This window comes from Ornithodoros turicata, chromosome 7 (genome assembly GCF_037126465.1).
Source record: "Ornithodoros turicata isolate Travis chromosome 7, ASM3712646v1, whole genome shotgun sequence".
NCBI lineage: Eukaryota > Metazoa > Arthropoda > Arachnida > Ixodida > Argasidae > Ornithodoros > Ornithodoros turicata.
Window position 1 is genome coordinate 27,354,423 of NC_088207.1, and position 24,731 is coordinate 27,379,153.

Consider the following 24,731-nt stretch of genomic DNA (forward strand, 5'->3'; position numbering starts at 1 on the left):
ATCAAAACGCTGCAACACGTGACGCCCTCTAGGGATCTTCGCCTGCAACGTTATAGTGGACGAGGCAGTTAGACATAGGGCGTTTATGTTTAATCGCCCGGAGGCGCTCGGAGCGGATATGTCGTCACAGAGCTGGCTCGAGGGCGTATGAGAATTGGCTCAGATCCGCCCGCTTTGTGTTTGGATATTCGCTCAGAGTCACCTCCGAGGCAGCTCGCTTCGCTCGGAGCTTGGAGGGCGAGCTCGCAGATCCTTCCCACAATTCCTGAGCTAGAAGATGGCGGCTCTTTTGAAATTTTTTAGATGGCTTTCATCCAGATAATCTAGACCGCCGTACCACACGAACCAGTTGTGGAATTAGTGCTTGAAAATGTAAAAGTCTCTGACAGATGTCGAGAACCTTTAAAGTGCAGCTCCGCTGCTGTTCCGAAAGTATGAAGACGTTGTGATATTCAGAACCGTGGTCCCAACTTCATTCATAAACGCACATTGCTTTCCAAATTTCCATACTCCTTCGTGAGAAATTTGAGAAAAACTACCGGGCGGCGGTTCCACTTGTGACGTCATACTTGGAACTGCGCAGATTGGATAGCCACACCTAGCCAGCTCTGCCTGGCAACCAGTTTGTGTTTACACTCCGTCATGGCCGCTGTATCGTGCTGAAATAGCTGTCACGAGCTATCGGGGACCACCGCACCGTTTTATCATGTTTCTTATATGAAATACTTCGTCTTCGAGCACGTACTCTTTCTCGTTCTCAATAGCTTTGGTGGTGCTTTCTGCACGCGCAGCAAGTCCGCGCATAGTGCGCTGGCAAAGCTATTGAGAATGCGTACGAGTATGTCACACGTTAGGTGTTAGGTCTTGTTGGTAGCATGAAGCACAGTGCGGACACAGAATGTCCGCTCACGACGGCCGTCGTTGCACAACGAGGCCATCCTGTAAGGCTTGTTAAAGAAGACCGGCAAAACTATCTTTGAGGCTATTAACGACAGCAATTATCACGGAACACACCCAAAACATTCACCTTCGCCCATAGATCTCCGCCATCGCATCGACGATTTGGCGTTAGCCAAGCCACGAGCGCGGCTAAGCCAGGACGAAGCCGGGATTGGTCAGGGTTTGCCGACCACAGGACCGCCGTGCCAGGGAAATTTAAAAAATTGTTTTCTTAAAAACTACAAACAAACGGGTGAAAATTTTTCACATGTATGCTCCCTGTGCGGAAACGAACGCACAGCCCAAGCATGGCTCCATTCTGTCGCAGTCGAAAATCGGCGGAGCTGAGCTTTAAGCGACACAGGCTATGATGCAGAGTTTGCAGCCACCGTCGTGATGGACGAACGCGCGAGTGGCCCCGCGTGAACGGCAAGCAAATCGGTCGTCGTCGTCTTCCACACACTACGTGCAACATGGAATGAAACGTGAAATGATGTACAAAAAGAAAAAAAAGAAGGAACACCAACATCAGAAAAACTGACAGAAGCGAAACCTTCAAGCCACTGACGCATAAATGGTGACCTGCGACCATGCCTACGACGAACACCAACGGAAGCAGACGACACAGCAATAGATACTGCGCATGCGCAAAGCCGTTGTCGCTCGGTCACGTATGGAATTTAATTTTCTTCTCGCTTTACACCCGACCGATCGATTTCCGGTTCGGTGACGCACTTCCGCTCAGCTCGGGCTCTGCTCCGAGCGAATAAACATAAACGCCCATAGAAGGACAAACAGAACTCAGACCTCACAACGCCCAATTGCATGCTTCAATTGAATTGATGATGACGGGTGTTCAGCCCCCCCCCCCCCCCCCCCCCCCCCCCGAAATGGTCTCCAACAACACCGAATATCCTCTTGATGTACGAATAATGTCCTGACGTCCGTGATCGAATTCGCACGTCCGATGGGTATCCCTCAGATATCCAGAAGACAGAATAAAGATAGAATATCCGTCAGAAAGAAAGAATATCCGTATAACGTCCAATGTGGATGTCACTGGGAATGTCAAATACAACATGCTGTGCAGTTTTTGCATGCCGCGCACCGACGGTCGGCTGCAAGCAAGATTTGTCAAACAATTACAACAAATTTGGTTACTTATCGGTCCTAGCAACATTCAGTAAGAGCTGACATTATTCTCTCACAATGGGCTCCCACAAAAGTATCTGTCGATTTGAGAGGTCCTGAGAAAATATTACATGTATTAGAATACCACATGTCATGTAAGTTCAGTTACACAGGCAACAGAAGAAATCGGAACCGAAACTGTCTTAATGCCCATATGACAATTAATTATACGTATTTGGCCAACAAGCCATGCTAAACATAATTCCAAAATTGTACAAGGGTATTTCTGTTTCCCTTCTCCTACACTACTGCTCAAATTTATTTCGAAGTTCTATGAAAAGTTCTATGTAACGGCCTTGTGGGCAGATGAGGTACTCACATACATAAACAAATAAATAAATGCCTTTCCATAAACGCCCAAAAGAACTAGAATAGCAATGTTCATAAAACATCCCTCCATTGTCCGTTCATTCTCTCTATAGGTATCGGTCGGACGTCCTTGCGGACTCCTAGTTTTTCTCACTTTGATCTCTGAGCGTATACGTGATACGGGCGAAAGGCATTATCCACAGGATATCCAAATATCCTATTTCGGACATACATCAGATATCCATAGGACTGCCTTGTGCTGTAGGGGGTACGTCTGGGAGGAGGAAACGAGGAGGAAATACGCTCTCCCATGTAAAGTCCCCATAGAACCCCTCCCTAAATATTTTTCTGGCTACGCCGCTGAACGGGGTCATCTTTCTTGCACGAAGTCTTACAGTTTCTTTTCTTTCTTCTTTTCATCTTCAAGTGTTTTGGAGTAGCCGGTTCCTGTGTTTTGTAGGAACCACCATCTCCATATTTTTCTTTTTATTCCAACCAACCAACCATCTTGCACGAAGTGAAATGACTGTCTTTCAGTGAACAACACGTACTACCTTCAAGAAGAAAAAAGAAGAAGAGAGGGTCTTATCTGGAAGATGGCCTAGCTACAATGACGTTTTTTTTTTCGTTTTTTTTTTTCAAAAGGATCATTAGCAGTCAAGAAATATGGTACATTTATTTTCACGTGTCGCTATCATGACAGATAATCATGTCTGCTGTCACGGGTTTAACGGCCACCAAGGTCCAGCACAGTGGATATTTGGCACAATAAATTAACTGCGCACGGTTCAAAGAAGTGCTGCTAAACACAGATTCCGAAGGTCAGGCTTTACGACAACATGGAAGTTACTGGGCTTTGACGGCGTAGCAGAAAGCGTGCTTATAGTAACACATATATCTTTCATGTGGTGAAAAGAAACTTTTCATGCGAGCCATCCACAGCTGCCATATACCTTTAAAAATTTTCGGGAAATAATGAGGGGGACCTTGCAGGCAACTCGGACAGTTCCAAGTCTAAGATAACCTAAGACGATCGCAGGGGCTGCGACGACCTTTCAAGCAAGTATGAAGGACCCGGAAGAACTTTTAAGCAGCAGTCATGTATCTGGAAGGGCTCCTCAGACAGTCGAGAGAGATCTGAAAGAACCTTTCTAGCAGCTCTGAGGAGCAGAGAGGACCTTTCAGACAGCTCTGCCTGGCTCTGAGAAGGCCTTTCGAGCAGCTCTGAAGGATATGAGGCTGTTCCAAGCAGGTATGAGGTGTCGCCTCGGGACGCCTCGCAGTTACCGCGTATTTAGACAAGAGCTACCTTCCACACAATATGCCACACACACGCTCTATGTACTGTCGTGGCCACTGTTAACCGATCACTCGTTTCCGTGGTCTCGCTCCGATAAGTGCTCGACTATCCGAGAAGAGTGAAAACAACATTGGACTGGTCGATTGTCATTCTGGGGATGGCCGGGTAACATGTTGCCAACACGTGCGAAAAAAAGAACAGCTGAAGCGCAGTGAAAGAAGACTGCTTATCTGAGACTTGCCTGAATGACTTCCTGGGGTTTCTTTCATTGTGCTTGGGCCGTCGTTCTTGCAGGTGTTGTCAATAAACGATACCATACCTGCAACCAACCACCCTCGAATGACGGTCGGTCTCTCCATTGCTGTTTCCACTGTTCTCCAGTAGTCGGGCGCTTATCGGAGCAAGGCCACAGAGGATTGGTTAAAGGTACTGTAAAGCAGCACCGATCAAATGTCATTTAGTGTGGCTATTTGATAGTCCAAGCCACCAGGACAAAAAACTGTGCAAGTTTCATTCCAATCGACGGTGCAGTTAATTAGAAAATTACAATTAAAGATTACGGGCAACACTGTACTAGGTATTCGAAATGAACCCGTACTTCTGATACATACGGCGGCAACCACACTGCATGCGTATAACACTGGGCCGACATAACAATCCACCATAAAATCCGCCCCTGCAATCCACACAACGATCCACATCTGAGGATAAATGGATAAGCGAACTGAAATGAAATTCTGAGTCGTTGAAAAAAATGTGTCAGGCGTTCAAGAAGCCAGACAGCGTCGGGACTTGTTTGTTCACAGAGGTTCACAGAGAGAGATTGTTCGTTCGAAAGAGGCCGCGAACAAAAGGAGCGCGCAGGCGCAGCAGAGAAGTAGGGAGAGCCCCCATCGAACAGCGGCCAGCACTGGGTTACTTCGCAAAAACGGGGGTTAACAGGTTAAACTGTTAACAGGGGTTTCAGAATGCATAGATAAACAGGAAAACTAATAATATGGTTACTAAAATAACGAAGTTCCGATGTCATGGTGTGTAATACCAATTTTCAGTGTTGCCCGCTGTACAGGGGTTTGTTTGACACCAGGCGTCGCACCGCTCCACTACGCCGCACCTTTCACGGCAAATTAAAAATATTTATAGCGCGTTGTAGGTCGTATGGTTCCGCATATGGTATTTAGAAGCAATAAAGTCTCTAGTCACATCACCGGCATATCATGCTTGTCTACTGCTTTACAGTACCTTTAACAGTGGCCACGACAGTACGGTCCGCATGGGAAGAAAATACGCGGAGGTTGCACATGGGAGATTTTTTGACTACCTGGCGGACATGACGGTTTTTATACACTGGTGGCACTGCTGAGTCATATACCTTCAGCAGGTGCACCTCGTGTGGGTGTCCTTAATCTGTTTAACGTCGCAATGTCCGGTGTACTTGGCCACGACCTACTACTATACTAGAGACCTGATATCCGCAAAGGTCCCAGCACCGGTTCTGGCAATCGCCGCATCGCTGTTGGACTTGGCGCTATTTAGCACTATTAGTTACCACGTGATTTGCCGAAACCGCGGCAATGTACGATGGGCTGCAGAGTAGGTCGGTCGTGTACCTGGCATAGAAACTTCCACCTCTACAGGGCCGCAGAGCAAAACTAGGAGCGAAGTTTGTTCATTCACGGCGCGCTTGTATGAAGGCGTTATTATCTTGGCGCACGTTGTCACAAGGTGCCTTTAAAATTTTGTGGGCATGCTTTGTGGATAGAGTACCCCTACCTGGTAAGATTTCGAATCGATCCGTTATGCTTGCCTTGCTGCGGGCATACCGTCCACACGCATAGTGCACAGCCCGTCGAACTGGATGGCTCAAAGACATTCAAGAAGCCCGCGCCGCGCGAGCAAGGCAGTCACTAAGGCGCAGGCGGCGGTTGATCGTAAGCGCTGGAGGCAGTTCTGCGGATCGTTGTCACCTTTTGACAGCCCTGCGAAGATCTGGCGTGTGGCAAGAAATTTAAGCGAATCTCTCACGAGCCAGAATTCATTAGGTGCGCTTGCGTTATCTTCCTCCAAGTCCGAAGCGGAGGTGGCCGGCTCAAGCCTTTTGCGGCACATTGCCACTCCTTCGAAGTCTGCAAGTACAACGTGGTTTTCTTCTCATGTGACTGCTTTAGTCGAACGGATTCAAGCTGCACCCACCGTCAATAACCCGGTCATGGATTTCTCGCTGGCCAAGTTCAAAAGTGCGTTGCTACTCAGAGTTCGAGGTAACTCGTTACTGTAACTAAGTTCCTTTTTTTGGTAACTTGTAACTTAACTCGGTACTTTTGCGCCATGGTAACTTTCAGAGGAACTCGTTCCTTTTTCAGGTAACTTTGCCAAAGTAACTTAAGTTCCAAGTTACTTTTAACTCGCTTTTCACTCAAGTCCACATATTTTCTTGCTTTTTCTCCGGTTCCTTCATGTCATTTCTTTGCCATAAAACGTGATATTCAATCAATGACACTATTTCATTCAGGAAGTAAGAACCGCTGCCATTGAAATGAGGCTGAACCATTGTGCGCCCACAGGGAGTAAGATGCAAAGCGTTCGAACAGACCTCTACCAGAGAAACGTCATCATGACATTGGTAGACAGACTGAAACTGAAACAAATCGGAAGGAGAGGGCTGGGTTCCACGAACGGGCACTTGTTCGCTGCCTCCCATTGAAAGAAAAGCAGGACCGAGGGTCGCGTCCCTTTAAGGGACCACATCGCCCCTCAAGACAGTTACTTTCAGGCGCGATCTTCACCTCTAGCTTCGAGCCTAGTTCAATTCTACCAAATTTGTGGCGCTGTCGAACACTATGACGTCATTTGTTTACAAACAGGGAGAGGTCTATTGTTGGACATAACGAAAACGATCTAAGCGTGTTGCACTCCTCAGCAGCCAACTCAAGGTCTAGCTCAACTGCTCACGCGCGCTGCACCTGCGTAATGCTATTTTGTGTCCGAAGTAACTTGGAAGTAACTCGTTCTTTCGTTTAAGTAACGCAGTAACTGCAGGTTACATTTCCGGCTGAAGAACTTCGTTATTAACTTAGTTACATTTTGCACACGGTAACTTGTAACGAGTTCTTTTTGACGGGTAACTTCTCAGTCTACTGTCCCGGGTTCGGTCCTCTCCTGAGGGCAATAAGGTCACCTATAGGGCAACCATGATCAGACGTGTGAAGTATCTGCTGGAGGGATATAATAAATCATGGAGGTCATGGAAAGTACCTGACAGTTGAAAGCGCGTACATGTTATTCCGCCATCAGGTAAATCACCATTGCAGCTCTTCTCCTTTAGACCAGTGAACAACAACAACTACATGAGTGACGATGGGATGAGGTTAGACCAGTGAGCCTGACTAGCTGCCTTGGAAACTTGATAGAGCGCATGGTAATCGGCAGACTGGAGTGTTGGCTCGAACATCGCTACGTTTTCCCGAAAGAATTGTCAGGCTTTCGTCGGCACAGAGCAGCAATAGATTCGGTTCGGGATTTAATCACATCTGTGGAAGAAGCAAAGGTGCACATAAAGACGGTGCTGGCAAAGTTCCTCGATGTTAAGCGGGCGTACGACACTGCCAGTTACGCTTCTGTCCTACGTGGTCTTGTTGATGCCGCCCTACCTTCCAGAGCACTATCACGGCATACTGATTTTCTCCGTGGGCGGGATATGTTTGTCCGCACAAGCCAGGGATATACAGACCTTGTCACGTTGGCCCAAGGGGTGCCCCTGGGGAGCGTTCTGAGCTCCATTTTAGTTAACATTATTATGACTGGTCTTCGAGGTTGCGTCGGCAGGAAAGTGGATATATCCATCTATGCTGATGACATTGGACCAGCGGCAAATCCCGTCCTACCCTCCAGCGACGCCTCCAACTCGCCCTCGACGCTATTCAGCAGTACCTGTCACTGGCGAGCTTGGACATCTCGACAGAAAATACAGTAATACTCCCTTTTACGAGGCGGAACATGCGGCCCTTCTAGCTTTCGCTTGCTGGCATACCATTGACAACAACAATAATAGTAAATGGAGAAGTGATGATGACATGGAATGTTTCCCCCGTGGTAGCCACGGGACCCTACCCCACTTCATAGCGGTTACTATGAGAGGATGAACTATGATGAACGCGAAGCGAAGACAGGTCGGAGTTCTGTTTAGATCTCTTCGAGGAGTCCAGTGGCTTGCATGAAAGCAAAAAGAGAGCAAAGAGCCCCGCACTGATGCGCAGGAGAGCTCCACGAGCACCATCTTTCTCACAGAACATCATTTACGTGTGTCAAGCTCTACGCCATTCTCTTTGCTTTGCAAAAAGTACCAGACAGCCCAACTTAGTCGTCTATACAGAATCAAGACCCGCGCTCCAGTGTGTGGCCAACTTGGTAATACGTGAGTCCCTCAGTCCTGTTGTCTTTGACATCCTGCAAGTTTATAAGAAGGCGGCCGGTGCAGGGCACACTGTCGCATTGCAGAGGATCCCCGGACATGTCTGCATCAATGGCAGTGAAGAAGCAGACAGAGCATCCTTTGAGCGTCCATCAGCACGCAGCTTTCTCCCCGATAATGTCGTCTTCGGGTAACCGAAGACACCTCCTTTCGGCACTCATCGTCCCAAAGATGCAGGCTCAGTGGCAGCACGACATAGCTCACTCCCTTCTCTCGGATGTAGACCCCACGCTTTCTCTTGTACCTCATCCGCGACTACCGCTCCCCTTTACTGCGCTCTTCCACCGCATGATGCTCACACCCGCCTTTCAACACCCACTCTGCTCCACCTCGTCTTCCCTCTGCCCCACTTATGGAGTGCACGGCGATCTCCGCCACGTCATCCTGGCTTGTGGGCAATATCACCACGAGCGCGCACTGATGGAAGTTGCTATGCAACGTATTGATAAACGGCCGTTCAACCACGCGAAGATCCTCGGACCGTGGTCGAACGCTGCCCACCAGATGCAAGGCAGTCTTCTTGCGGGGTACTTGTGCGCCACTGGTCCGGTGACTGCTCTCTGAAAGTGGTCCCCCCCCCCCATCATAATCCCCTCATGCGTTCCCAGTGCGTATAATAGGGCAGTGTACCGCCTCAGCGGCTGTGAATCGCCCACATCAACGTCCAATGTACGTGTGTGTGCGTGTATTGCCTTACAAAAAACTGACATGTCATGAACACACCCAGTGACGAAGAGTACATACAATTTATTGTTCGTTTTGGTCACCCTGTGACGTCATACTGAGTAATGAATGTCAATTTAACCAGATGCAACACTTCTGTCCACTTCCGCAGCTTGGACTGTACTGAGCCTCTTCGTAGCAAGATCTCGACTTAGGATTGCACTCTCCACCATTCAGGACGCAGTCGTTGCTGCTTCCTGCAAGAACAGTACGTGGCATGTTGACATATGACATGTGTTGACGTGGCATGACACGGCCCTACAGATCTCCCGTACGGGATCTCGCAACCATTGCTCTAGAGATTGCAGCCTCTTGCTTGTTGGCTACTTCGATGTTCATCCCTGCTGGGAGCGCTGGTTTGTACTGCTACAGTGCCTCAGTGGCTAATGAAACTGTTTGGGTTCGATTGTAAGGGGGAATATGTGTACGCTAGCTAAATAATAAAAGCCGTGGGTATATGCACTGGAAAGGTGCGCACACATAAATTACAGGAGATACACTCACGAGTATTGCAGCACACAGTAGCACAGCCACCGTACTCAGGTTTGCGCCGGTCTGCAGGACATCTCTCTTTCGGAAGGCAGCTGTAGCCGCTGGCGACGCAATCCCTGCTTCCCTCGGCAGCTGTGAGAGTAAATGAAATGAGAGTCACAGCAGGACATGACAAGAATGACAAGAAAAAGCCCTATTGGCCCTCGACGCTCGCTCAGCGGCACAATTTCGTAGCTGACACATATGTCGGCACAGTTCCCTTAGAAGTCGGCCCAGGACGCACATTCCCCCAGGGCGTCAGTCGTGACGTTGCCCACATACGTGAGGCCGACAACGGCAAGCCCTATCGCCATCACCACCACCACCACCGTAGCTGACAAGAAAAGACGCTGACGGTTGTCGCCTGCCAAATGTCGTCTGCAAAGTGGGTAGTACGCCACTCCCGATATTCCTGCACCGTGTGAATGCTCAACATATCACGGAACGGAACTTCGGCTGCGTGAGCAGTGTTTTCGCTTTTTCTGCCACAAGAATATTCTGCGAGTCTGTCGCTCGTGCGAATACTCTGATATTGTGAGACTAAGCAGCAGATTTATGGCTCAATATTTGACCCACCCATCTGAGCCTTTGCAGGAAATGCACATTAGGAAGAAACAAGAAGTATTTCCCGTAGGAGCGCACGGAATTATTTTTCTGACGACGGTAGCAACTCCTTGTTTTCAGGGGAATCCATGCAGTCGTCGTAATTGCACCAGCTATAGCTTGCGTGCCGCTACTATTCTGCATTGGAAGTCGACCCAGGACGCATACTAATCCCCCCTGTCCCTTCCTGCTGTCCTCTCTCCATGTGTCCACATCTGTACGCCACTCATAGCTAGTTTTTTTCGCGGCGCTAAAAGAAAACCAATTAAACTATTCTGCATTACTGTAATGCTCTACATTATTTTTGTAGTTTTTGTGTGAAGGCCAAGTGAACGTTGACCACAATTCGCGTAACCCAAATTTTCTCCTTTTATTCCAGAGATAATAGAATAGGGTCAAATTATTCAGAACACGCGTTTTTCCTTCTCTCCTTTTTTTTAGTAGAAAAAGATTTTTACGTCCCGAAACGTTCACGTTCAAAACTGTGTTCAGTTGTGCCTGAACAGCTGAAGAATATAACCTGGTGGTATGACTGTACCGGGAAAGTGTCCTCTAACATTGCCAGTGAGAGTTATACTCTAGCGTTAGCGTATGCAGAGTAGAGAACTCTGTGGTCGTGATGTTTTCGGAGCTGTTCACGGAAGTTCCAATCACACATTGACGGGTGCTCAAGGATCCGGAAGACCTATGTCGGCCCCGTGATATTTTTGGACGGCCGTGAAGAATGCAGTGCGTCTATCGGTTACGGGAAGCAGACTAATTGATAATGCTTTTACTGCTACATAGGAAACCAGCAATGTGCAATGTCTGAGCTGCAAACAATCCCTTCAAAATTCGCACAGCCTATATGTCTTCCTGAGATTATTTTATATTCTGACAATGTTTATGCTCAAACTGTATGTAGCATATCGGAAAAGGGGGGCAACACATTTTTGATTAAGCGAGTCTAGAACGTGTTCATCTAATCAAGTTTCCCGCTTGACGTTTTTATGGTTCACGAAGGGGATGCTTCCAAGAGACTCCCAAACGTATAGCTTTCTTCTCACTTAATCTATTGCGGCGTCTTTCATTTCTCGTATTCAATTTTTCGTAACTACGACCAGTGATATTTCAGATCATTCGCTTCATGATGTACAGGCACTTACTCTTGCAGCCGAAGAAGCATTAAAACGTCAAAGCGACATTTCATTTATAAATGATGCTCATCGCATCAATGTTGTTAATATGAATTACTCTCTTGCTCTGAGTACGTGGATATTGTTTCCTCTATAATGCATAACGTATCGTTTACAATACGTTCAATACACCTCCTTGGAAGATTACGCGGCTTGTGGTGCCTGTCAGGAAAAGCATATCAAGTAAAGCTTTGCTGTATAAACCACTAGCAAGAGAGACAGCAGCCTTCATAAGCAGACAGAACCAGAATAACAGGAATACCTTGTATTGGAACAATATCCCGCTAATGCTTTTGAAAATCTCTATTATGCGAGTATTATGAGGTGGTGGAATCATCATCGACACCATCCTGTGCTTCGCGCGCATCGTTTTGCAGAGGACATTCTAAGCGCGCCCCTCGAATAAAACAGTGTTTCGCATTGCATCCTCATCTCTACCTAATATTTCAGTGGGAGGTGAATCATACTAATACAACTACGATACAATTGATGGATGATATATCAGTACCCGTATGGTAGAGGAGAATAGAATTTTTACGGCAGTAGTTTGATGTTTAGTGGCGCAACAACATCTAAGGTCATAATGCGGCCAAAGTTTACGGCAGTAGTATCTAAACAAAAAAAATGCGGGAAGATGTTTATAAACGAACACCGCGAATTCGGGGGTTATACTATATAGGGGAAAAGAAAGTTACGGGACGGACGGCCTTTCTGGGCACACGAAGAACAAGAAATGATACCCAATTTCAAATAAGTCTAACTTGCAGTACACAGAGGTGTGCATCATCATGCTGTTACACGACAAAGTAGCACGCCTCCTTCCGGTTTAAAGCACGCTGTCTCCAGAATGCGTGCTCTACATTTGCTCTAGAAACTGGTATCCCAAGGGCGCATTTTGACATTCCGACACTTTTGGACACGGCTTTGGGCAAGCATTAGGGATTTTATTATAAAAACATTTTCTGACTTTTTCCCCAGACACCAGACATTCCCATCGCTACCGCTATGTTAGGGTGTTCATTGACCGTAACATCACCGTGAAGCTAGTGTACGTACCGGAGCCACTGGCAGCGTGCAAGACTCAAACTCTGATCCGTTGCTTGGGTTGCCTTCACTTTTTCTCCATTTTAGCTCAACTGAGCGGTTCGCCACCTGTCGGCAGCCATCACAGGTAAACCGTGTAGCGTGCATGTGCCGCTTCTGGTGGCTTGAAAAGCGCCTATGTCATATATCAAATTTCGCCTCTATGTGCATGACTGCACGTGCATGCTCCTGTTCATGGCCAAGAACTTACAGGATGCCGCCCTGTATAGCATGTGTACGTTCGAAAATTCACATCGGGGGCCGATGCCGCACAGCGTAGATAAAAATCCGTGAAGCGCGTTGCCACGCGCAGACTGTGTTCACACAGTGTTGTGAAGAAGAATAGTGCTCGGTAGCGGCGGCTTGCGAAACAGTGCGAATTGCTTCTGCAGCGAGAGCACACAACACCGCCTAGAGCCGAGGGAAATGTAGGATTCCTCTTCCTCTCTAATTCCTCTCTAATGCAGTTTCCTCTTTGTTTCACGCAAGCAAAGATGAAAAATGGACCGCAGAGTCCTTCCAGGAAAGTGTGCCGACATGAAGACCAATTATGCTAATGGCGCATAGCGTTCCTCACTAGAAGCTGGAAAAGGTAGGAAGCCGCTGGGTACTGTGTCAGTCTCGCCAAAATTGTCGTCTACACTACATTTATGTTATGTGCACACGGGAAAAATAAACGCTTTTAGGGTGGCGAATTCCACGAAACTCGCAGCCAAAATTTCCTCGCTGAAATTTCGGACGCGCAAGAAAGTTAAAGCAAACAACCGAAATAAATAGGAACCTCGTTTCGCTTTTCTCCGTCCCCATATCAACATAAAGACATCCGATAGCACAAAATTGTGCGACAGTACAAAATATGCGCGCGGAAGGAGCATGCTTCGTTATAGCTGGACGGCGCCAATACGCTTATAACGATGCCGAAAGTAACTGTCCATTTGGGAGAAGTTCGGATAACAGTTTCACTTGTCTTGTGCACCCCTTTTGACGTCAAGGCGGACACGGAACCTACACGCTTCCCCCATAAATTTCTGGGAGGTTTGTAAACAACATTACCCCCCAGAAAAAAAAAAAAATAATAATAATGGCACATGTGATACTTACCGACAGTCAGCGAGGCTAGTACAAAAGCAACGGCGCAAATTGCTGCAGCTGGGAACATGGCCATACTTCCGCCTTGGGGACTGAAAGATTCGTGCGAACTGTTGAGTGGGCGGGGCAGCAGTGGCTTTTATAATCAGTCCGCTTCAAGCGACCTCGTGCGTGAAGCAGTCGACGCAATGAGTCAGCGTAAACGTCCCTCTACTGCCTTTTTGCAAGCAGGTATACGAAGCTGTACCGCTGTTGTCGAGTGACATCACATAACTTGTGCACGCGGCGGGGCAATCGCTTTCCACTCGGTTCTTATTTCTTACGTGCAATACCGCGCTAATGGGGTGTCGTAATCGGCACCGACAAGTGTCCTCTTGGCAGCACCCGCGACCTTTTTGTTTTTTCATGTTTTTGTCAGCACGTGCTGCGACAATGAGTGTGCTACATATACCGCGTCGATGACAATGCCGCTTTACGGATAAGGATTATCACATGTGAGCCCGAAAACACCGTTTTTTGCACCGCACTTTGACCTCAATTGTCCGAGCTTTCCGAAGGTTCAAATGCTCTTCTTTGCACTATCTGCCGGTGTACCATGCGACATAATTGTTAAAACAAGAATCAAAAGAATCCCTGATGTTACATTTATTTTTATCACCCAACCCTTTTTTTTTAATTCCGTGTTGGTGCTGGAAAGCAACAGCGGTTATGAGCGGCGCGTACAGACGTGGACAGATGGTTAGTGTACGTCCTGGGCCGACTTCAGGATAGGGAGCAGCAGATTCTTTTTTTACCGCGAATAATCTCACCGCGAATTGAAACTTTGCAGTGTTTGATAAAACTGAAAAAGAATTATGTGAATAATCGCATTGTTTGCAAATAGTTCGGTAGACAATCATTAGCGCCGTTTCTCTCCTTCTCTCCCTCTCATTCTTTTTAGGTCACGTGCGTGACGGCGCTCGCAAGCCTCCAGTCTGACCAGGAGCTCTCGTCTCGGGACAGCAGGCAAGCAACGCAAGCGCTGGTTGAATAATTGCCGTTACATCAAAGGCCACATATCAGATCGAAATCGTGCATAGTCTCGTATTCGTTTATGTCTCGACATTATGTAGAAATAATAAAGCGATGCCAACGTTAGAGTGAACCACACTCATGTTTGCACCGATCGTCGGTCACGCTCATACCCATTTACGGTATTTTTCATTAAGATTCATTTTTCTGCCAGTGCGATGTGCACGCAACTGTGTGACAGAGCACGGAGACATTTGATGCTTCGCGAAACAAGGCCGGCTGCCAGCTCGTGACAAAAAAAAAGAAAAGAAGAAAAAAGTTTGTTACTTGGTAAAAGTTAAAAAAAATGAAACAGTGCGGGAGAACACACAAAAAAGACGAGACAACAGAACGACATTGCACTGGTGTGCAACGGTTTATTGTCGTGAAAAGTTTGTTGACGTCACCTTCACTCGTCGCCGATAGCTCTGGAAGGTTCTGGAAAGGATTGCTTATCATGAACCTGCGATAAACCTACCAATTTCGTTGAAATGATCTGCGGAACCTTTACTATCATAATAGTGCCATGATGCTACACGTAACATGTTTGCCTGCCTATATAGTATGGCGACATGTTGCAGGTGCCGCAGTGCAGGACTGCGGATAATTTCGACCACCGGGGGTTCTTTTGACGCGCGCCGGAAATCTCCGACACGCGTTGCTGCGAGCAGTGTTTACCTCCACCACGTTGCTACCGTCCTCGGCCGGGTTTGAACCCGCGATATTGAACTCAGCAGGCCAACACGTAAACGACTGAGTTACCCAAAAAGGGCAGCTTTACTGACATATCCTCCCCCCTCGCAGATAAACCGGGCCTCATTCTACGAAAGATCGCCGACACCCCTACATTTACATGAATATACTAGTGCTACAAGGCCCCACACCCAGCGCAATATCTTAAATGAACATTTAAAGTCGAATTAAAGCCATCACCTGCTGCATGTTAACCTAATACGTTTACACGTCCCGATGTCTGTCCTATATATAGACAAACCCGTTTACATTTTGCTTCCTGTAATTTGTACTACAGTTAATGGTTTGCTTTTGATTGATTTTTTGGACAATCGCGGATAACCGTGTCTCCGCTTTGAACACGACAGTTACGAACCCTATTCAACTGTTTATGCTAGGATTATAATTAAGCACTGTAGAGATAAGGTCAATATTAAATAAGAAAAGCGATTACGTGCAAAGAAATAAGATCAAGGTAGCAAAATGCGAACAACAAAGGTAACAAATGTGTCCTACATAAACTACAGTTATATGTTATTTTCCTTCAAAAACTGCTTTTCCGGTTCCAATCCACGCTCAAAACGATGTTTTGGCGTGCGAAGCAACGCCGTTACGTTGAGCGTGCAAGTGGTTAGGAAAATGAGTATACCCTCGCTTCAGCAGGCATTTCTTTGTTTTCTTCCAACAGTGGCTTACAAGTCGTTGGGTCATCAGCACATAACTTCCTGCAATCATGTTGCCCACAGATTTTCCGGTAGCCGTCGATGGCTTCATCTATACAGGTGGCATTGTGTTCGTTTCACTGATTTGCGCCTGGGTATTTCCCAACATGCGCGCACGTTGATTCCAAGTAGTGTTTTCGCGGTATGTTAATAGTAATACCCAATGCTACGAGAACTGCTTCCCTTGATTTCCTTTACTACACATGCAATTGTTAATTTCTCACTCGTGGACAGGGGCGTCGGAAGTCCACCCTCGCCGCGGTGGGAGAGGGCGGGCTGAAGTTGGAAAGATTGGTACTCCAAGGACTTGATTTGCACAGAAAAATGCGCAATAGATGGACACTTGCCACGCGCCGTGCAGAACGCCTCGATATTTGTGACAGGGACACCAAAGTGCAAGGGGCTGCCTCCTTGCCCCTATACCCTCCGATGCCGTTGGGAATGCTCACGGAAGCCATAGTGTCCCGCTCAGATCCCCGCAGGATGCAACACTTACGAGGCGGTGCTGAAATGGTCTCGTCCCGATATGGAAGAACGTCGTGGCCTATATAGAGCACATACGACTATATATATGGCCTACAACTTCTCTATGTGTAGCAAAATATTCACCAGTTAATTTGAAGTCAATATTTAACACAGACTAACGAAACGCCCGCTAGGGTGCCACCGTCCGCCGCAGTGGAAATCTGTGCACGCGGTTCGTCCCGCCGTTTCTCCTTCGTATGAGATGAGAGTGGTCAGCCGAATTTTCGGCCATCGAGTTTTCGTGCCGGTTGAGAAAGCTTTCAGCACCGTGTGTCGGAGATTTCCGACACACGTCAAAAGAACCCTAGGCGGTCAACTTCATCCGCAGTCCTACCCTGTGGCATGTGAATCATGTCGCCACACTGCGCAGATAAACCTTACGTGTAACGTCACGGTACCATTATCATTGCCCCAAGCTGCACAATGTACTGAAAGTCGAGTGCAATAGGGGTGGACGGTTCGGTTGAAGGCCTTGAACAGACTCGTGAAACTAAAGAACATTGATACGACACATACCGTCCACCCCTATTGCACTCGATTTTCAGTACATCGTGCTGCTTGAGGGTAAGAAAGTTGGCCGGTTTCGGTCGAGAAATCGTTGTATGCCGGTTACCGCTTCGCTCCTCTCATCCTGCTGGGCAGGGCTCTCACCCTTTCGGGGTGCGATAAGCGCTGATATGTACACTCTAAATATTTTCACACCTTTAAAGGTGTAAAATTGGTGTATTCTCATGTATTACGCCTATTTTACACCCTAGAACCTTGGCTTGAAAATTTTCGAAGGTGTAACTATAGGTGAATTACACCCTTTTATGCGACATTGTCAGGAGGGTGTGATGAGGGTTGCAACAGAGGGTGTATTTGGAGGTGGGACAGGCTCCATTACACAGGCTAAATGTATTCCTGTTCCTGTACAGTGTTGAAGTGCTTGTGGTACTCAGAACTTAAGCTTGTGATACAAGTTGTGATATAAAGACCAAATGCACTGTTACTGAACATTTGGTACACTGTCATCTAACCCCTGAAGGTTAGATGACTGGAAAATATAAAATTACTACTATGTGATAAAGCTGTATTAAGTGATACGTTTGAATACCTTCATGCCTACGTAATGTAGGATATGTATGCTGCATGGCATAATGTCAACCGAATAAAAGCATAACTATTCAGTTCCTGTGATTGTGTCTGATATGTATGATGCCCGCATATACCCACATCAATCACCTATAACATGTGTGCTGCGCAACACGTGTCTACAATGTCCTATTTTTGCTTCACACAGGGTACAGCTGAGTAGTATACCTGGAAAGTATTACAAGTTCAGTGTGAGAAAAGTATATCCTTGGCTTTTTAAAGAACATTTTGCATGGCTGTGATCGAAAAGTGATGCCAAGATAGCCACAATGACACTCCAAAGTACCAAGCATGTGCCTTCTGTAAAAACTAGAAACACTATATTTTCGCAGTGAAGCTGTAATAATTTCCAGCTGCCTCTGGTTTGCGGGTTACATTACACCCTTCCATACAATTACACCCTTGATTTCTTGAGGGTGTTCTGTTACACCATAAAAGGTGTGCGCCATGCACATGTTCTTTTACACCCCTTAAAAGGTAAAATTATTATTGAGAGTATAGCGGTGATGCACAAAACTCCTTGCAAGCAAAAAATAAAACAAGAAAACAAAGATCGTGAAACATACCGCGAAAAATGTTTGCCTGAATTGTATGTGACGTCTTTCTGTGATGTTAATTGAGGGCGGAGATATAGACGTCACTGTCGCTCCTTTGCCGATTACTTGCTGTTCACAGCAGACAACAGAAGTAAAAGAAGTAGGTCTGTAGCGCGCGCTGTGATTACTTTTGTGCTTCATCAGTGGTTCGAGCGCATCATGTGGAGATCAGGCTTTAATATCGCAATTGCAATGTGCTCCCTAAAGTCAATAATTAAAAAGTTGATCAGAAAATCTCATTTATAACCTCAAATCTATTAAAATATCTAATTAGTTCCTTGATTGAGAAAAAAATACGGTTTCCTAGTGGCAGCCCCGTCGACTAATCTAATGACAAAAGTAAAAGCGTCCAACACCACATTTTATGAACATTTGTTCCAGCTCAAACGAAACACCCTGTATATATATGTGTGTGTGTGTGAGAGAGAGAGAGAGATGGTAAAGCCTCACCAAGCCAGGGGTATAAGTGGACATGTAAATAGGATGTAAGAGGGTAAATGTAAATGAAGGTAAATGATATGAAATTTAAGTAGTTGAAAGTAGTTATGAGTAAGAGTAATTAGAGGTAATTAAAGCAAGAAAGCTCACTTTAAATGTAATTAGTGTAAGATATATGTAATTAAGAGAAATATTAAATGAAATTAAAGTTAATTAACGTCAATTAAAAGAAAACAGAGTAATTAACGCAAGTAGACGTAATTAAAAGGAATTAAATGAAATTCAAGATTACCTCAGATAACATGCAGTTACTTTCGGTAATTAAGGGGTAATTGAAAGTAATTGAGGCTAACTAAAGGTTCATTAAATGGACTTACATACAGTAATTGAAAGTGTTGAACCGGAAGTCAAGTATAGACTGGAAAATGCGCTTAATGCATGACGTATTGCTCTCGCATTTACCGCTAAATCTAGCCACTGATTTTTTTTTTCCCGTTTGGAAACAAAAATAGTCTTGCCTGCTTTGTGAGCCGATGCTTTGTCCTGCAAAAAGGGAACGTCTTTCCGTAGCTTTCCGCATCACTTTTTCTTTCAAGGTCTGCTTTAACCGACAGAGCAAGCTCAGTCTAGCTTCATGTTTCGCCCTTCTGGAGATAGTCAGTCATCAGAACGCCTTCCGGGACCCAAACTGTGGCCATATATGACCGTTTCCGCTGATCGTTGAGCTTCGGCTTCGGAGAATCCGATAGCTGGCATTCCACAGACTGTTGTTTCGTTCCAGGGCCATAGTGATGCAGCCATGTTTCAACAACTGTAACAAGTTGCTCAAGAAAAGGCTCAAAATGCTGCAGAATCAACTTGGAGGCATCCATTTGGCGTTGTTTCTCGTCGGCACTCAAACATTTCGGCACCCACTTTGCTAACAGCTTCTGCACACCTAACTCTTTACCAAGTACAAACCCAATGCGTTCTCTGGACATACCTATAGAGTGTTCACAATAGTTTTAGCCGAGATTCACGCTCTGCCAAGATCAGGTCACGAACACAATCAACCATTTGTTTGTGTATTGACACCTTTGGAGGTCTCCCTGATCTTCCGGCGTCTTCGGCGTCAAGGTCCCCACGCTGAAATTTGCCACACCACTTCTTCACGGTTTTCTTTACTCATCGATTTCCCATGAAGTTTTCTTGTGCATGAACAGGAACTTCCCGACAGCCCGAAGTTTAACCTTTGAAAATTTCACGCTTGTAGTAGACATGGGTCTGTTGATAGCCCCAGCAAAAATAAACGCTTCAAGTTAAAATTTCTTTTCTTCTTATATTATGTGTATGTAACCAGCTCTTCTGCTTCGTCTCGCACTTCGTGTCTCCGATGACGACATCGCCGTTCGTATCTGGAAACTCCCTATCCATCATCTCAAAATGAAGTTGTTGTTGTTGTATATCTGGAAGTGCATCGGAACGAGAACTTTTCAAAACAATAACTCAGTTTCACCAGCGGAAGCTAGAATGCCTTGATACCTGAAGGGTGAGACCCGCGAATATCAAGGCACCCTAACAAGGGTAGGAGCCAGCCGGAGCGGGAGCAGCGCCACCCTAGCGGAGCTTGGGAACATTGCAGAGAGAGGGGGTTGTGGCCATGTGGCCATGCCACTCATGATAGAAAGCAATCCGTCGCGCGTGCCAGGTGCACGGGTTCAGAATACGCTAGGATAGTTTGTCTCTGCGCAGAGAGGGGGAAGTTTGAATAAACCACGTTACGAAGAGTCTGTCTAATCACGAGACAACAACAAGAAATCACTTACACATCGCCTTGAAATGTTGTCCCCTTATTGGGAGAGGGACGTGCAGTAGGGGAAAGACGGGAAAATTGAATTTGAATTGGGTATTTACTTCCACAAACAGTTGCATAGCGTATACGAGAACATCGTTTGCCTTTCATTGTGGCTATCACTGCAGCGCTTGTCGGTGGTTGTTGTGATTATGCAAGTTGCATGCACAGCTGATATCATGGACAAGCGGTGTCGTTGTCCTATGAAGTGACACCAATTCGTGAACAATATGTTATGCACTCTCATTGATAACTAATGTGACGCTGTAAACACGACAACCGCAACGAAAGACAACACGTTCTCTTATCTTTCCCGACCCTTGCCTTTCGTGAAAAATGTTTGTGGTGACGCTAGCGGATTTCAACTTAATATTTTATTTCATATCAGTACGGCTCTGCACAGTGCACTCCGTTCACTCTGTCCCTCTTGCTCCGGAGCCTCTGCTAAACGGGCTTTTAAGCCAAGAGAGCGTTGCGTTGCGCGTGATGTGTGCACGTTGCATATGCAAAACGCCTCTCGTTGTTGACGTTCTCGGGTGAGCGCAGCTCGTCACCGTTGCCAGAGCAACGGCGCGTCCGCGTGACCATCGTGTCACGTGCAGCTAAAGAAAGCGGCGTTGCTGGCCACTTTCACACCGTCTCTGCCGGCTCTTCGGTTATCGTCATCGGGGTGAGGGTGACAGACGACAGAAATCTTAGCGTCATTCGTCGCCAGTAATAGTCGCGCGGTGCTATACAAACATGGCGGAGCTATATGCATATTTCGCGGATGTGGGCACCGGTGAAGATGATGTGGTTCGCGTATTACGTCCACATACTGACACATTCACAGCCGCACACTTCCGGATTTCGAAAGATGCAGCACGAGAAGTCTGCAACGCCGTTTCGGAAGACTTGAAACGGCGTACGTATTACCTTCCCGTATTACTTATTACGCGGTCTCGAAGTTGTAGTCATTGTATATCATTTAAATATCAATCAATAGGTAATGCAGTATGAATAATGTAGCGTAATGTGCTTGCATATACGCGTACAATATGCCTATGAGTTGTGTCGCGGGGTAAAGGCACGTATAATTACATGTGTAGCGAATTATAGCCAGGGGGTAGAAGAAGAAGAGGAGAGAAGGAGGACAGAACATCGGAGATAGGTTTTGTGCAACTTGCTCGGGTCTGAATGTAGTAAACCCATGTTGACAGAAAAGGTGTCCTATTTACAGAGCAGCAGTGGCTTTCCACCACGCTTCCCGTGGAATAGAGGGTGACTGTATGGCCAACAACGCGCCCTAGGACTCTGCTGGGTCTTACTGAATGTTCTTTTCCGGTAGAGCCGTCTTCCAATCCGGAGAGGAGGGTGGAGAGCGTGAGAAGCACTCCAACTTGCGGGTTGGAGCGCGGGAATCCGCAAAAAGATATGTCCCGTTTACAAAAAGGGACCGCGCTACACAATGTTAAGTGGGTAATTCCATCTCAACTCAGGCAGGGTAGTTCGGACACCATCACCGATTTCATTTGGGAAAAGTTATGTTGTACCACAACACGCATACAGCAACAATAAATATTTTGGCTCTGTGTGTTGTGGTAAAAATAAATAAATAAAAAAAAGATGAACACGAAAGAAATTGACTCGGCGGCGGAGCTTTCTGACGGAGCGACTTTGATATTTTATTCCTCGCCATCGGACGGTCCCAAACTATCGATTCTTTTTTTTGTGTGTGCACAATATGTCAAGTAGAGTGACTTTCAGCGTGCGTAAACAGCACAGGCCAATTCTATTTTGATCTTCAATTAAAAATCGCCAAATCTGTAACAAAACTCAGATTTTGCTCACATTTGTCTTTGCTCTGTACTCCTCCTCTACACGCCACCGAGATATATGAAGTACCGTCGTGTAGGTCGAAGCGTGCTCTTTAAACTGATGTCAAATTTGCATGTCTGTACCTTGCCCCCTTTCGGCAAGGCGGTGTAAAGCACAGCCATGCTCCCAAAAATGTTTTATTTTCTTCCTTTCTTTCTTTTTTTTACTCTCGTTTCTCAACAACCCCACCTCCGATCTCCTTCATATTTTGTAGTTACATAGCCCAGCCTATGACCTACATGTGCCCGCAAAACGAAAGGTTCCCTTCCAGCACAATTCAGGGTAGCACGCAACAAATTGGGAATGCCGGGCAGCTTGATGCCTTGAATCGTGCTACCATCAACAGCAGAACCCCCCATACACTTTTTAAGCACCTAGTCGTCAAGAACTGGTTTATTTGTATACAATATTTTTCAGAAAAACGATAATACAGATCACGTAACTTGTAAGGTATAACCTGGCTGGAAGACGTCGTTAATGGTAGTTTTCAGAAGCTACTCAGGTTGTTCCTCGGAGACTATGGACATCTTGACAGTGGACATTGGATTCTGGACATTCGGTACATCGTGTGCTCCGCTCTCCAAGTTTGTTGCGAGCTATCCCGACTTGTGGTGAAAGGGGAACCTTCCGTTTTGAGGACATGTAAGTCATAGCCTCTCTACCGGCATTCGTCTGGAAAGCCTGCCGGAAAACCAAGGGAAGACCTCAGACAGCACAGATGGTGGTGGGATTCGAACCCACCACCTCCCAGTCTTCAGCACGACCTTGGCTACCACCAACGAGCGGGCGCTTAGTCCACTCAGCCATTCCGCTGGTCACGTGTCCGCTGGTCCACGTGCTTTGGAGCGGTGGAGGTGATTTCAGTATGTGCCTATCTGCTGGTATGATCACCATATTACTGGCCAGATCAAACGCAGAGCGGCTCCGGTAAGCCTGCGACGACATTACGGGACCAACAAATGCCACGGAATTTCGAAGCGTACGCGCTCGAAGACGCTCACTCTATGAGTCCCTAAGTTCCTAATGTCCGCCATTTGCAAACAAGGCAAGGTCAACCGCGCCATCTAAGGTGTCTGCCGGTTAATCTCTCTATTACCCTCTCTCCGTCGTTGCTCAAGGTACGTTCACTCCTCAGGGTGTTTCATATCTGGACAATGGGTATGAATAATGACTGCTTCCAATTCTGCTATCTCGCATTTCGCAGAAAAGATCTAATTAATAAGTTCATAAATTTTAGCTAATTAGTCGTCCAGTAGCGGCATCATCGCGGCCCTCATAGCTTTTTTAAATACATTTTTTTAAAATTCCGTTAGTGCCGCGAAGCAACTGTGATTATGGACGGCGTACAGACGTGGACAGATGGAGAGAGGCGCTGCTGTATCGCGACCTTCTGGCGACGTAAAGCTCTGAATTATTATTATTATTATTAGAAGGAGAGAGGACTGCAGGAAAGACTAGGGGACAAGGGGTGGTTAGTATGTGTCCTGAGCCGACTTCACCTAGAATCAGGGTTGGAAAAAATCCGGACTTTTTTAAAAAAGTCCTCTCCAGTGGACTTTTTTGGATAAAACCGGACTTTATTGGATGATTTTGGAGATTACTGGAGAATATCAGGAGCGTCATAGCAACATGGTCAAACGTTGTACGCAGCATATATACGGTGTCTCGGAACACAACACAACACACCAGTGTTGCAACACAAGTTGCAAACCAACGGTGCTTACAGTACGGCATCGGTTTGCAACGTAAGCGTTACGGAAATGACCACAGTTTTTCTATAAAAAATGTTCCCAGCTAGCTGCGACACCGGGTATAAGAAAAATAAATTTTCTATTCACTATTAAGAGCAGCGAAAATGTGCCTGGTACGATTCCAACAGATTTGAATAGCTAGTTATAGCACAGTTGAAATTCGTTGAAGGACGTCCAGGTCACCAGTTGTAGAGCGGCAAGGAAAGAAATTCACCTCGTCTATATCATCGCAGCCGTCCAACTGTGTGAAGAGAAACGTAAATGAAGAAATGCACCCTTTGTGGAATAACAAAAAAAAAAAAGAAGTAAGGTGGATAAAATCCAGAAAAGTCCGGAGAAATTTGGGTGGATAAAATCCAAAAAAATCCGGTGGATTAAATCCGGTTGGATTAAATCCGGCCAACCCTGCCTAGAATTGTGCTGACATTCGTCTGGAAAGTCTGCCGGAGAGCCCAGGGAAAGCCTCAAACAGCACAGCCTATGCCGGGATTCGAACCCGCATCACCTCCCTGTCTCGGCGTGGAAAGCTATCATATCCACGGAAGCATTTTTATTAAAAATCTGTATAGTACAGACTGATCGTGACGTGAAGTTGTAAGCTTAGTGCCGTTGTCAGCAGCAGCATAGAAGCCGAAGCTGAAGGGACCATGTCACCCCGTCCTTCTTGCGATGCTCCTTCGA

The 24,731-nt window shown here is 46.4% G+C and overlaps 1 protein-coding gene across 1 annotated transcript; it reads right to left on the minus strand.

Moving 5' to 3' along the window:
• Window positions 1-8,937: 8,937 nt before the first annotated feature.
• LOC135399744 (carboxypeptidase inhibitor-like) lies at window positions 8,938-13,754 on the minus strand. Its single transcript, XM_064631476.1, has 3 exons — window positions 13,427-13,754; window positions 9,438-9,557; window positions 8,938-9,130 (listed from the first exon to the last, which is right to left on the minus strand). The coding sequence occupies exons 1-3, from the start codon at window positions 13,488-13,490 to the stop codon at window positions 9,006-9,008; spliced, it is 309 nt and encodes a 102-aa protein (XP_064487546.1). The 5' UTR covers window positions 13,491-13,754; the 3' UTR covers window positions 8,938-9,005.
• Between the last annotated feature and the right edge of the window lie 10,977 nt (window positions 13,755-24,731).

What these genes read in the sequence shown, in the direction of transcription:
- LOC135399744 (XM_064631476.1), bottom strand. Translation starts at nt 13,490, where the DNA reads ATGGCCATGTTCCCAGCTGCAGCAATTTGCGCCGTTGCTTTTGTACTA. An exon ending in ACTAGCCTCGCTGACTGTCG is followed by an intron (nt 9,558 to 13,426) that starts GTAAGTATCACA and finishes TTACTCTCACAG; the next exon opens with CTGCCGAGGGAAGCAGGGAT. An exon ending in TACTGTGTGCTGCAATACTC is followed by an intron (nt 9,131 to 9,437) that starts GTGAGTGTATCT and finishes CTGTTCTTGCAG; the next exon opens with GAAGCAGCAACGACTGCGTC.